The following is a 13,500-nucleotide window of genomic DNA, read 5'->3' as shown; positions in this document are numbered from 1 at the left end:
GTTAACGCTGGAGGAGGTTTGAAGCTCGGCAGCTCCTGAGTCAGCCGGACTTTTACGCTGCCGACTTTTACGCACTCGATGGCACCGCTCTGTAACTTCGCGTGCTCTTTTACTTCTTGTCTGAGCCGCTGAGGTGCCTGAAAGCTGACGGTGGAATCTAAGAGGGAAGAAAGTTCACAGCCTGTCTCACAGCAGCATCCACACCTGCTCTCTCTCACACGTTTGTAAAGGCAGACTGCGTTGCGGTGCTGGACTTTACACACCTGTGGTAACAGGATCATTTTTCCATGCTTTAATACAATAGACTCCCCTCAACAAATGTTAGGCCTGTTATTTTGCAGCCTTTTAACATTATATGTGGTAAACGGACTGATTCTTGTACAGCACCTTTCTACTATGAGCACTCAAATCACTTTATACAACATGCTTCTCACACATTCATACAACCTCTTTTGAATATAACATAATGATTAAATAAAAGCTTTTTGGCTCTTTGAGGACGAGCTGGTGTGTCGGTACTGACCGATGCAGTCGGGGCCCCAGTAACCTGGACAGCAGCTCTTTATTTCCACCTCCTTGTAGCACTCGAAGGAGCAGCCACTGAGGGGCAGCTTCATGCTGGGAGTGTTGATGTAGTACCTGCAAAACAGACAGACAGACTGGAGGTAAAGTGGCTGCTGATGTCGGGATCCAGGACACCAAGGCTCTCTCCTCTTAGAGGTGGAGGTGGGTGAGGGAGGGGAGGGGTCCTTACATAGCCTGATTCAGACGGAGAGGCTGCTCTGTGGCTCAGTGTGATACACAGAAGGACTGTTTTGAACCCTGACTTGACAGCAGAAGTGTTAACTGTAAATTCAATAGAAAATGGTGAAATAGCTGATGTGGACATCTTTTAAAGTTTCTTGTGTGAGTTGTGATGTTTGACGTAATTGTGGGGATATTTGAATTTGTGCAAAGAAGCTAATCACAGTTTATTGTTTCAATCATCAGTTGAAATATCTTGCAGACCACAATGAGGACTTTGAGTGGACCTGTGCTGTGTGGTGCTCACTTGCAGTCCTGGGCGTTGGATCTGGGCGTGGGTTTGAATCCTGATGGGCACGGGATCAGCTGGCTGATGGTGCAGGAGTGGCACATCGTGCGAGTGCGGAGCACCGTCGAGTTGGAGCAAAAATTCTGGAAAAAGAAGAAAAGAAATGTGTCTTTCATCAATGTCTACGCTGTGTGAGTGAAACTGTGCGGGTAGTGTGTGGCTGCAGCTCTTAGCGGGACGATTTCCAACCAATCAGGAGCTCAGTGCTCCACACACTGTCAGCCTGCAGCTAAACTAGAAGGATTTTACCAGTGTGGAAAAGTTCAACTCATCACTTGGTAAAACTATTAAACCTCCTCCTCTGGACCTGAAAACCAAAGACTGCTGCTGGTGGCTTGACTGGAACAGGAAGTAAGTGTAATAACTGTAATAGCAGCTCCACCCAGGAAACGGTCAAAGGAGGCAAACAGGACACGGAGTTCCTGGGCTGATGATGACTTCCTGTTACAGCCTGCAGGTTCAGATGGGAATCAGCTGCTGACAGATAAACTGGCTCCTTATTGCCTTTGCTCGGTGACAGTTGCTTGTCAGCGGGCTCTGGCTGTTGAGATAACCTCTGATGTGATTCCTGCTCAGTTTCCAGTATCAGCTTATCTGAACACGCGGCTTCCACTAATCGATCCTCTCTGTGTCGTCTCTACAAGTCGCCAACTTCACCAAAGTTCAACAGTCATCGCATCGCTGCACAGCTATTCCTGTGTGGGCGGAGCTTTAGTCTTTGGCATGTGCGGCTTCTTCCTGCAGTCTCTGCTGTGTTTCTTTGTTTGCAGCTCTGCAGACCTGAGCAGGCTGCTGCAGGTACCTCATACTGTTTGACTGCACCAGCACAGATCACTCTGAAGATCTGTTTATACAGAGCACATAATACTACACAGTACTGCCTGTAACCATGGCAACATTCTGTTTGGGTGCCCCACACTAGTTATTGCTCACATTGTTTATGTGATGTAAAGCTTCTTGAATGAGGGTTGGGGCTATTCCCACTGCGTCCACACTCTCAGGTGACCCCCCCTCCCCAGAAAGTGAACGTCAGAGCAAATGATGTGAGCAGTGCTTCAGTCTGCAGCTCATAATATTTCAGTCAGAGAACACGTCGCTATGTAAGACATCAGAAAACCACAAGTTCTCACAGACGAAGCTTCAAACAGGACAGCACAACTAAAATAAACAGAGCTCTTTCTGAGCTGATGTGAGGAAGAGCGCTCAGATTCATTTACTCAAAGTTTCACAGAGACGCTGACGCACGACAGCCAGCGTCCAAACTTTTACATCCTGAAGCTCATGTTTTTACATCTGAAACGCCGAGTTCAGTTTTAGAGTTTGAAGCTAAACGAACTCCATGAATAAAAACAGGCAGACGAGCTTACCTGTGCAGCAGCTGACATCTTCAGCTCACTCATCATCATCATCAGAGAGACACACAGCAGCCCGATGCTCTGCAGGACCTCCATCTCTTCTGCCCTCCAACTTATCCCCGCCAACTCTTTTCAGCTCCTGCGCCTCTGAGCCTCCTCCTCCTCCTCCATTATCATCCCTCATGTGTTTCCTGAAAAAACAAACTCAAAGGAAACTGCCGAGTCTGAGGTACACACTGACCCATACACGCGCACACACACACACACACATACACAGAGATACACACACAAACTCACACACACACTCACACAGACACACAAAATCACACACTCTGTGTGTCTCTGTGTTTCAGACCTTAAAAACAGAGACACACAGATACACTCACACATACACACACACACATACACTCACACACTGTATTTTTCTTTCTTTGTGGGGACATCTAATTGACATGATGCGCTCTCTTGCCACTTACCCTAACCATCAAAAATGAATGCGTCATCCTAACCTTTAGCCTAAACCTAACCTGATTGTAATCCTGACAGTAAAAATGCCTTTAAACTCGTGGGGACCAGGATTTATATTTTTTCATTTGGACAAAAATCTGATTCATGATTTCTGAAATTTTGATTCATCTGGAAAAAACTGAATATATATGTCGTTTTTGGTTTCACCCAGGAAAAAAAAATGCAGACAACTTTACAATTTATAATTTAAAAATGATATATTTTGATATTAAAACTCTTGTTAGCTGTGTTAGCTTATTAGCTGTTAGCTTATTAAATGCTGGCTTATTAACTACTTGCTCATTAACTGCTAGTTTATTAGCTGTTACCTTACTAACTGTTAGCTAACAGTGCCAGTGAATGAGAAGTGCTTTGCTGATGTTTCACTAATATGGTCTGGAAAACAGAGAAATCAAAAGGACAGCAGGAAACTTGGTGTGATACTTCATAGCAGTTGTTTCTGGCTTTTCAATGAGTCTTCAACCTCCACCCCTGCTCACCTGCAGATGGGCGGAGCTCCGTATTTGACAGGAAATTACCTCACTAGTATGTTCTTTATTAAAGAAAATAAAATGAAAGGAAAAAAAAATTAAACCTAAATAAAACCATGAGTTGAGTTGACTCTTTTAAGGAATGCAGTAAAGATTTTTTTTAAATGCCCAAATAAATTCACTGCAGTAAATGCATTATTTTAAATGATAAAATGTTTTTCATGTTTTAAATGTTGATGATATTATTAACTGTTAATTGTTACATATTGTTACATAATTTCCCTAGAAATTAATAAAGTATTCTGATTCTGATTAACCAAAGTTGTTAGTGCAAGAACCTGTGAACAACTGATAAAAGATGAGGGCATTTTGCTTTTGCTTCATTGTCTTTTCTCAGAATCTAAACCAATCCAGATGTTATATCAGACTCCTGTCTTCTAATGACTTTTTTTTAATTACTTTGAGCCTTTTGGTTCACAGTGTGTGACTAAAAAAGGATTCTGATTCTGAGTTTTCGCTCCGGTGTCAGATCAGTCAGCTGAGCTGTGCAAGTAGAGACATTCTCTGTGTGTTTTATTGGACTTTGTAGGTCCTGCAGGAAGACAGCGTGCTCTCACACAGTTTTAGTTTGAGTTCAGTGAGTCTCAGGTTGCCATAATCTTCACTCCTGCGTTGACCTCACACTGACGGCGGTGCCGTGGTCGACGTGCTCGCTGTAAAGTTTCTGTGTGTATGAATGTGTGAATGTGAACACACAGCAATGCAGATTTTTGATTTCTGAGGAGAAGCTGAGGGCAGCAGATGATCACACACAGGAGCCTGGGTGTGACCCCTGACCCTGTGGGCCCCTGGATCTGTGCCTGGTAGACCCTGCTCAGTGATGTGCAGTAAGAATGGCAGGAAATCCTGGAGTGTAAATAAGAACATGTTTTCTCTTTTTCCCGAAACTTTCTGCCTCATCATCACACACTGCTGATAACACACACTGCTGTCTTTGTGAGGACCCTCTCTGACTCAGCAACATGCAACGAGACCGTGGTCTCAACCCAAACCTGAACCCTGCAACCATGCCTGAAGGTTTGAAAGCCTGAAGGCCTGAATATAAGAATAATGAATAAGTACAACGTTTAAATAGTTTATCTGAGGTACACACGACCAGTCCTTGCTGTGCTACTCGAACAAAATGAACTCCATGTTGGATTCAGTCAGACTACTGAAACTGGTCAGGAGAAAGTTCACTGAGCTCAGAGATCAGCTGAGAAGGATGATCATTTTTTCGATGTTACACACGTTAGACCCGTCATTTATACTCTGGGAATGCAAAGATCCTAAAACTCCAGTCCAGCCTTACTGGATCCAGGTGCTGATGATCAATGCACTGATTAACCGATCGTCATCGACGGTCTGAGCTCCTCTACCAAAGGACAAGTTTTAGCAGTTTGAAGGTGTGGCCCATTCAGGCATTTATGTTTCAGTAAATTGATAACAGGGTTAGAATGATCAAAAAAATAAAAAAAATAAATCCCAAGAGCTACACCTCAGTTAGCAGGTTAAAGGTTAGAGTTCATGACAGCATGGTTAGAAAAAGGCTGAACAGGTATGGCTGTTTAGTGGGGCTGGAGGAGAAAGCCTCTTCTCTGTAAGAGGACACAACAGCAGGGATCAGGTTTGTAAAGCTGCATCTGAACAAAGACTTCAGGAACAACATCCTTTGACAGATGAGACCAAATGTAGATGTTGGTCCATCATGCACAGCAAACAGCTCGGACCAACTGTCAGCACGGTGGAGAAGGGATGATGATGTAAGTCGCCTCTGTCAGTGCGCCCCAGGGTGGCTGTGGCTACAACGTAGCTTGCCATCACCAGTGTGTGAATGTGTGTGTGAATGGGTGGATGACTGGATATGTGAAGCGCTTTGGGGTCCTTAGGGACTAGAAAAGCGCTATATAAATACAGGTCATTTACCATTTAAGTGCACCTTGAACTTCTTTTGTGGTTCTTCAGTGTGAGGCCATTTGTCCCACAGATAACTTTGGGACCAACCTGGGTCATCAACAGGACAAAGATCCAAGCACAGCCACAAATTTGCACCAGAACGGCTGAAACAGAAAAGAATCGAGCTGCTGCAGAGCTCAGAGAGCTGTGCACAGTTCAGATCAGTTTGAATGTTTCTCAAATTGTTTCTATGGTCTGATGTTTCATCATCTGTTCTTTTGTTCCTGCTGTTTAAACTGTCAAATGAAGGAAGTGATGGATGCATCCATCACTGACTGACAGACAGAATACTTTCTCCTAACTTTGTTTAAACACATCCATGTGAACAAAACTGTGCAGGTTTAATATGTGTTATATGTTTGTTATATTTACATCTTTCTGATGTCTTTAATTCAAGAGTGACTCACTTTGACACAACACAGTCAGATTTTTAACATCAGAGAGCTGTGAAGTGTTTTTAATCATTCTTTTATTCAAAAATCAAAAAGAAGACTCTTCTTGGGTGAGGTGGAGGCAGAACGGGCACGGCCTTCTGTGTTTAGATGTAATGAAGTACTTTTACTCTACGTCATCAGCTGCCTGTACAGCTATACTGCTGAACTTCCAGCTGGAATGCAGCATTTCCTGTTTCTGGATCATTCACATGGTTTCCTTCTTTCAGGATGTCTTTTTGGGAATGTTTCTGGAATATCCTGTGAGGGGTTTTATGGTTTGTTAAAGACAAACTGAACCAAATCTCCTCTAACACAGACTTGTCTACATTTTCTCTACCAGGCATTTTATTTTTTGTTAGTCAAAGTATAATAAACTGTATTTATGTGGAACCTTTAAACAGACTCACAGCTATTTGTTCTGTTGTTTTCATGTTTTTGTTAATAAAGCTTGCCAGCAGAAACTGAACAAAGAACTCTTCACATCCACATTTACGGGATCATTTCACCTTCTGATGTCAGTTTGATTTTTTTTTGGACAGAAATTACAAAAATATGATTCCATACCAAATATTTAACTTTTAAAAATTATTTACACATAAATATTTTTATTTTAAAATATGAAATCAGTCTGTGGGCTGCAGAACTGATGAGACTGATCAGGAGTCATGGATCTCTGACCATCTGGTGTGCTTCAGTCATTCAGATCTTCAGATTGAGTGTGCAGCAGCACTGATCCTCCTCCTGGTGGCACTCTGGATGCTTCAGAAACATCACGTTAGAGAAGTCTGTCCAGTCTGAAACATGAAAACGTTCAGGCAGTAAAATCCTGTCCTGGGTCTGCTGCTCACAGGTGAACATGAAACAGCTCACACAGGAGGCATGCAGGAGGCTGTCACATGGCTCACCTGGATCTTTCCACCTGGAGCAGCAGCTCCGCTCTGTAGGCCTGATCAGATTGGTCCAAGGAGGATCTGTCTTCACCTGAGAGGTTCAGTCCTTCCTTCCTTTACACTCTTTCAGATCCAGATGTCCAATTTGTCTCTTTCCAGAAATCCTTCTTTTATTCCAGGTGTTCTTCTGTTACCAGGTATCATGCTGAGGTGAATGAAGGTGAGCTACGTGTTCCACATGTTTCTGTTTCCAGGTGTGTTACTTACAGGTGTGCATGTCGTTCATGCTCTCGCAGCGCCTGCAGTGGACGTAGCAGCACCACACAAACTTGCACTCGCAGCGCTGGACGTGTCTGACCACGTGCGTGTTGTATCCTCTGCCACAGCACAGCAGGTTGCAGCCATCTGGCCCCGTGGACGTCCGGTTGCACCGGCGCCCTCTGGTGCCCGCGATGCCCCGCCGCCTGTCCTCCAGACAGTAGTTTGGAGACTTGTTGAGGAAGATGAGCTGGTGTTTGTCCACATGGAGACGCCGCTGGTCCTTCCGCTTCGTCTTCCTCTTGGATCGCTCCGTCACCTGCACGCTGTGCTCGTATCTGTCCTTCAGATATGTCCCGACCCGCTCAAACGGCGCCATCGTCCTCCAGCACGTCTTCACCGCGCAGGAGCCAGAAACACCGTGACAGCGACAGTCTGTGGACATCGTCCTGTTGATCGCCTGCAGGATGCAAACAGGAAGTTAATCACACCTTGGACCTTTAGACTTTCAGCTTTAGTTTGAGTCGCCAACGTTCACCTGTCGCCCAGCCTCGCTGTTGTGCTGGTTCATGGTGCTCGGCGTGTAGCTGCTGCGGCTCGTCGACATGTTCTTCACGGTGTGGTCCATGAACTTGCGGCTGAACCACGTCCCGTACTGGATGTGATCTGAGCAGCCGCCCCAGTGCCAGCCCTCTGCTGCTGAGCCGCCGCCCCGCAGCCGAGCATCGCAGCCGCACTCCGTCATGTTTCCCTGGCTGCAGGAGCGCGTGACGGCGTGGACAAGCCCTGCTGCCATCACCGCATAGATGAACGCTGTCTCTTTGGTTCCTGCAGTGACAGAATGGGCAGACATGACACTTCTTTCAGGAGGTTTCATGAGGTATACTTTCATCGTCTCAGATGCTTCTTCGCTCATTGGTTAACAATCTTCACCTGATTCAGAGTACCCCTCAGAAATGAAAGCAGAACCACTCTGTACTGGTCACACTCCAGCTGTTTTTATCTTTCAGTCCAAAACTAAAAGCAGTCAGTGTTAGCAGACAGGCGAAGTCCTGTCAGTTAAAATTCACTGGTTGACGTACACTTCTGCTCTTATCTGCTACACTTCAGCTCCTTTCAGAACTCACATTTAAATTAACGCCCTACATCCTTTCAGCTTCTCACCGCTGAACCTCAATTTAAGCTATCTAATAATTTAATATATAATTAATAGATTTTATATTTAAAAGTGTATTAAAATAAAATATTTAAAGTCTGTGTAAATGTTTTAATATTTACGCTTATTTTAATTTCATATCATCACTTCACATCCATTTTCATCATCAGAAGAAAATGGGTGGATATATGGATGGAGGGTTTTTCAGACTGAAGTGCAGTCTGTGAGTTTCACAGTCTGTAGTCTCTGTAAAGTCTCATATTCAGACGTGCTGTCTGAAGTATTCTGGTCACATTGAGGAAGTGAAGAAATCATTTATCACTAAGACTGGTATTGGTGCTAAAGGGGGCGCTGCACTCTACAGGCAGAGACAGGAACTGCAGAAAACGATTTAAATGATTTCTGAAACCTGAATTTTCTGCTTTAAAGTCTGCAAATTAAACTGAAGGAGAACATTTCTCTCTGTAATGAATGTAATTTACAAGTCATTGAATGAAATTAGGTCATGTGACTACATTATGGGTTTCTGTGCACTCTGACCATCACAGATATACAGAAGTTTGCTAGCCAGTGTTTTTCCTCAGACTGTAAAAGCTGATTTTACTCTCAGCGACCTCTGACCTCTCACACTGTGACCCTTGATGGTGTTACTGAATGCCTTGTTGATGTTAGAATTCTTACTCTATTCACCCTTTTCCTCACTCTGCCTCACCTAACCAGACTTATCTTGTTTCCTCTTTTACTTTCTCTCCACTGATTGGCTCTGGAGTTTGTCCCCTAATTAAACTCACCTGGCGCACATTATATAAAAATCTAATCTATTCTCAGAGAAGCTGAGCCAACACACGCCTGAGTGGGAAAAAATACATTATTTCAGTCAGATTCATTTCAGCCAATCAGAAGCAAGCTAAAACGGCCACTGTACATGCTCAGTAGGATTCTGTGGCTGCTTTTTGAGAGCTTTGGAACAAATAAAGCTTCGGTGAGCAGTGGTGGTCAAGTTACTTAAAAATAGTAATTGGTTACTTCTCCAAATCCCTTTACTTTAGTGATTACTTATTTTCAAAAGTAATTAGTTACTTTATTACTTAGTTACTTTTTAAAAACATGATACACAACCTGAATATGCAATAAAGTAGGGCTGCTCAATTAATCGAATTTTAATCTCGATTACGATCTGGGTTTTCAACGATCATTAAAAATGACTGAGCCGATTATTATATTGCTTTACTCTCGCGCTGCTCCGTGTGGCAAATCGAGCGCACCTCTCTGCGTTTCGAACACGCATCACAACAATTAAGAGGACCCGAGGGAAGCTCGGAAAGCTAAGCAGAAGTTATTTGGAGAGGAGAGGATAATGGCTGCTGAAGAAAGAATGCCGTTGGTTGAAAAGAGAGGTAAAACGACTTCAGTGGTGTGGAAACCAATGTTCCCTCTAAGCTGCGCACGTGCGCAATTGCGCACTGCTGGCACGGTCTCTGCGCACAGAAAATCTGCGTTGCGCACAAAGAAAATCTAACCTGAATTGAAATTAAAATTAAAACTTTAACAATTCTGTTTTGCAGTGTTAGGCTACGTTCACACTGCAGGCGAAAGCGCATCAAATCCGATTTTTTTTGACCCTATGCGACCCATATCCGATCATGGTATGACAGTGTGAACGGCACGAATCCGATATTTTCAAATCCGATCTGGGTCACTTTCGTATGTGGTACCGAATCCAATACAACGGTCATGTTGCTTTAAATCCGTCTTTTACGTCACTGACACAAGACAGACGCCAATTATCAGCGCCGGAGAAGACATCGCGAACGCTTCCTGGCCATCCAGTGTAGATGTTAGTGAAACTGTTGGGAAGACAATGTGAACATTTTATTTGTACTGTATAATCTGCAGATTCTGACAGAAATCTGCAACTATCCTTTGAAGCACCGCTCCTCTCTGAAACACCAATAAGGATCATTATTAGGTTATTTACATTATTATGTAAATAACAGAATAATTTAAAGCAAAAATTGGGAAACGTAAAGTCCGAAGTCTTTATATTAAGGCCATCAGTCAAACAATATTGTTTGGTCTGGGTCTAAACAGAGCGCGTTGTGTGTGACGTCTTCTTTTGCGCATGCGGCCCGCTTTGAGCGTTCACACTAGAGCGCGTTTGCTGTCGCATTTTATTTGTAGTGTGAACAAGCAGACAAAAAAATCGGATTTGATCAAAAAATCGGAATTGAGCATTAAGACCTGCAGTGTGAACGTAGCCTTAGTCAGTAAGTGACTGGCTGCTCCTGTATGGGATTAGAACGATGCCACCTTATCCTATAGTCCAGCCAATAATGCGATTCACATTCGTATATACGCAGCCAATCAACGTCGTTGACAGGCTATGACAGCGTCCTTATGTGCCGACACCAGTGTTTTAGCTAGCAAAGCGGCGTGGCTGATGTGCAGTGAAGCCACATTAATGACAACGTGTACAACCATTGGAGATGTGAGCAGGACAGACGGAACAATTGACGGAAAAAGTGTGGACTTTATACCAGTTTTTAAATTGTGTTGATAGGCCACGTAAAACCAGAGTTATGATAAAAATATTTGCAATGTTTGGTTTTCTTCCTGAATACTATCGTTGTTTATATTTACTGCGGGAAGAAACGGTAAAAACTGCGTTTTATAAGGAAAACGCTCAAAGCACTCTCCACCTGTGAGCAAAACCAAAACCAAAACCCCCCCCACCCTTTCCTATTGGTCGAAAAAAGTACCGTGTCGACCAATCAAAAAATGATATGGCAACGTGGCATCTAGTTGTTAAGAAACGGGGGGAAGTTTTAGGAGTGACGGCGGTGCTTTGATATGTGAGAGATTTGATACGTTTAGCGCAAATCTTGTGTAGTTAGTGTGTAGTGTAGTCAGTAGTTTTGTTGTGTGTGTCAGAACAATGAGGCGGCTGCTGAATGTTACAGGTGTTACAGGAGTGATACATCTCCTGTTGTCAGGCCTGCAGGTATCAGGCTGTTGTTCTCCTTTATCTCATAGTGGACAGCTGATTGTTCTGTAAATAGTTTGAAATGTTTATTTAAAAACGCCTTGGCTGCATTAAAAAATAAATAGCTGCAACAAACTTTGTTGTTTGCCAAACTGAGTTACTTTTTTAAAGTAATTAATTGCCCAACATTGGTCATTATATACTGTATTTTGCAGACAGAGAGTTACAGGACTCTCCCAGACCACAGACTCATAATACAAGTCAGAGCTTTATGAAAAAAAAAAGAAAGAAAGAAAGTTGTGTTTTCAAAATTGGAGTTCAAGTTATTTTTACTTCCAATAGTGTTAACATCCTACACAGGTCATGAACAGGATTTTTTAAATTTTCATTGTAAGTGGGCTAAAGCAGTTAATTAAAAGTAGTCTAACATAAATGTAAATGCTGTAATTTGATTATTTTAATAAATCCTTGGATGGATTAGATGCTGGCGTGACCACAGTGCACACGTCTGATGTCGCTCACAGTGGTCCAAGGGATCGCTCAGGGAGTTTGTGTGTTCACTCAGACACATGAAATATTTGAGGGAACATTGGTGGAAACATTATGGGTTCGCGGAGTCAGACGTGGATCAAATATTGTGCAGTATTTTGAAGTTCACTAAACATAGATGTTTACATTTTTCATTTATTTTTTATATTGCAAACATTTGCACTGTAATCAGTATTTGCACACTATTTTATATTATTTTTTGACAATCTTTAAAGCCATTATTCAATACATTGTTATTGTTAAATAAATATCGTCAAATAATCGAGATCTCAATTTCAGTGAAAATAATCGTGATTATCATTTTTGCCATAATCGAGCAGCCCTACAATAAAGCAATAGACCTTTCAACCTTTTTCTGCATAATCCATCATATAATATTGAAAATTCTGTTTTTAAAACTTGTTTTATTAGTTTTAATCTTTTAACTTTATGCACATTTCATCATGCAAAAATTAAATTATATGCAACTGTCTCTGACTGGAAGAATTTCTTTTAACATTTAAACCTATTTTCTGCATATTCCAGCATATAAAATAAAATATTTTTTGTGTTTACACTCGCTCTTTCAAATAGATGCAAGTAAAACACAGCAAAAAATAAATAAAATCAAAGATTCAGCATCACTAAGTCCTGTCGCTCTTAAATCTTATTTTCACCTGTTTCGCAGGAGCGGGGCTGTCACAGGTTTGCCAAGTGCTGCAGCGGCCATGTCAGTGGGGAGGATCTGGGGATTTCTCTGTGAATTTCACATTCCTGTGGCAGCGTGCTAGGTGCTTGCTCAGATTTGAAGTTTAATTTTTTGCTGTAGAAAGAAGTTTTTTCACACGCAGAGTGTACAGCAGACACTTTTTACAGAATCAAACTCAAAGTAATGTCCGTACTTCCAAGCTTTAAACACTGCATGGTCGTACTCTCTCCCGCACTGTTGATCTACACACGTCTGTTGCTGCCACGGACGTCGCATGCTGGTATGTCACTGTCATAACTCACTGACAAACAAAATCAGGGTTTAGTAACCCAGTAATGCAGTGTGCTTACGGGAAAGTAACAGTAATCTAATTACAGTTTTACAGTAGTAATCCCTTACTTTAATCATTACTTGAAAAAAGTAATCGGAACACGCGTTACTGGCCATCTCTGTCGATGAGTGAAGCCTGTATTTGCTCCATGGCGGTCCTGCTTCACCTGAGCAGTCAAGCGTCCAGGTGAATCAGAGGGAGGAGGCAGTTAGTTTCATGCAGAGAGGTGGAGGCTCTCCCCCCCCCTTTGTAAAGTGATTTTACTCACCGCTCGTGAGCTCATGCCCGAACACGGGCACCTGCTGATTGGTGGAACAGTTCCAGCGCTCGTGCCTGAACTGTCTCTGACATTCGGCCACCCCGAGGCGCGCGCCCTCCTGGATGCCCGGCAGTAGGACGGACTTCCTGCTGCACAGCTCGCGCTGCCGGGGGCTCAGAGGCAAGTTGGAACACCCCAGCTTCTCCACCACCCCCGGTGACGTCACACCGAGCCACCTGTCGACGGAAATCAGCAAAACTTTATTTAAAATAAGGAAAAGTTCAGACAACACACCTCTGATTTATTCATTTATTACCTGTCCATCCTGCACAGGTGTGAAGTGAAGCACTAACTCTGACGTCACGTTGTGCAGCGTTCCTGGCTGCATGCTTGCTTATCATACAGCGTAAGATCTAAATGAACGCTTGTATGTACCTGAGATGTTCCGTTATTCGGGCCGAAGTCGATAAGAAACTTCGAGAGTATGTTTATATGAAACGTGTAAATACTT

The 13,500-nt window shown here is 43.0% G+C and overlaps 2 protein-coding genes and 1 long non-coding RNA gene across 4 annotated transcripts in view; 1 reads left to right on the top strand and 2 right to left on the bottom strand.

The window, feature by feature from the left end:
- stab2 (stabilin 2) overlaps positions 1 to 2,615 on the bottom strand; it is a 30,292-nt gene extending 27,677 nt beyond the window's left edge. Inside the window, exons 1-3 of the mRNA XM_019347064.2 lie at positions 2,461 to 2,615; positions 1,052 to 1,176; positions 524 to 639 (exon numbers count right to left, since the gene is read on the bottom strand). Of these exons, the coding sequence (XP_019202609.1) occupies positions 524 to 639; positions 1,052 to 1,176; positions 2,461 to 2,544 (325 nt within the window). The 5' untranslated portion in view covers positions 2,545 to 2,615. The remainder of the gene's footprint in view (positions 1 to 523; positions 640 to 1,051; positions 1,177 to 2,460) is intronic.
- Positions 2,616 to 5,623: 3,008 nt separating this feature from the next.
- wnt16 (wingless-type MMTV integration site family, member 16) overlaps positions 5,624 to 13,500 on the bottom strand; it is an 8,783-nt gene continuing 906 nt past the window's right edge. Inside the window, exons 2-5 of one of the 2 annotated variants that reach the window (XR_269967.3) lie at positions 12,999 to 13,225; positions 7,562 to 7,851; positions 6,781 to 7,483; positions 5,624 to 6,669 (exon numbers count right to left, since the gene is read on the bottom strand). Coding sequence is in view for 1 of the 2 variants with exons in the window: in XM_003448809.4 (XP_003448857.1) it covers positions 7,025 to 7,483; positions 7,562 to 7,851; positions 12,999 to 13,225 (976 nt within the window). In the remaining variant the exon portion in view is untranslated. Of the gene's footprint in view, positions 7,484 to 7,561; positions 7,852 to 12,998; positions 13,226 to 13,500 lie in introns of both variants that reach the window. The other variant, XM_003448809.4, reaches the window with a different exon arrangement.
- Positions 7,767 to 13,500, top strand: part of LOC112842575 (uncharacterized) — an 8,401-nt gene continuing 2,667 nt past the window's right edge. Inside the window, exons 1-2 of the long non-coding RNA XR_003214398.1 lie at positions 7,767 to 7,903; positions 12,379 to 12,481. This is a non-coding gene — a long non-coding RNA (uncharacterized LOC112842575). The remainder of the gene's footprint in view (positions 7,904 to 12,378; positions 12,482 to 13,500) is intronic.

This window comes from Oreochromis niloticus, linkage group LG17 (genome assembly GCF_001858045.2).
Source record: "Oreochromis niloticus isolate F11D_XX linkage group LG17, O_niloticus_UMD_NMBU, whole genome shotgun sequence".
In the NCBI taxonomy this organism is placed as follows: domain Eukaryota; kingdom Metazoa; phylum Chordata; class Actinopteri; order Cichliformes; family Cichlidae; genus Oreochromis; species Oreochromis niloticus.
The sequence above is the reverse complement of the archived record's forward strand: the minus strand, read 5'-3'. Positions and strand labels throughout refer to the sequence as shown.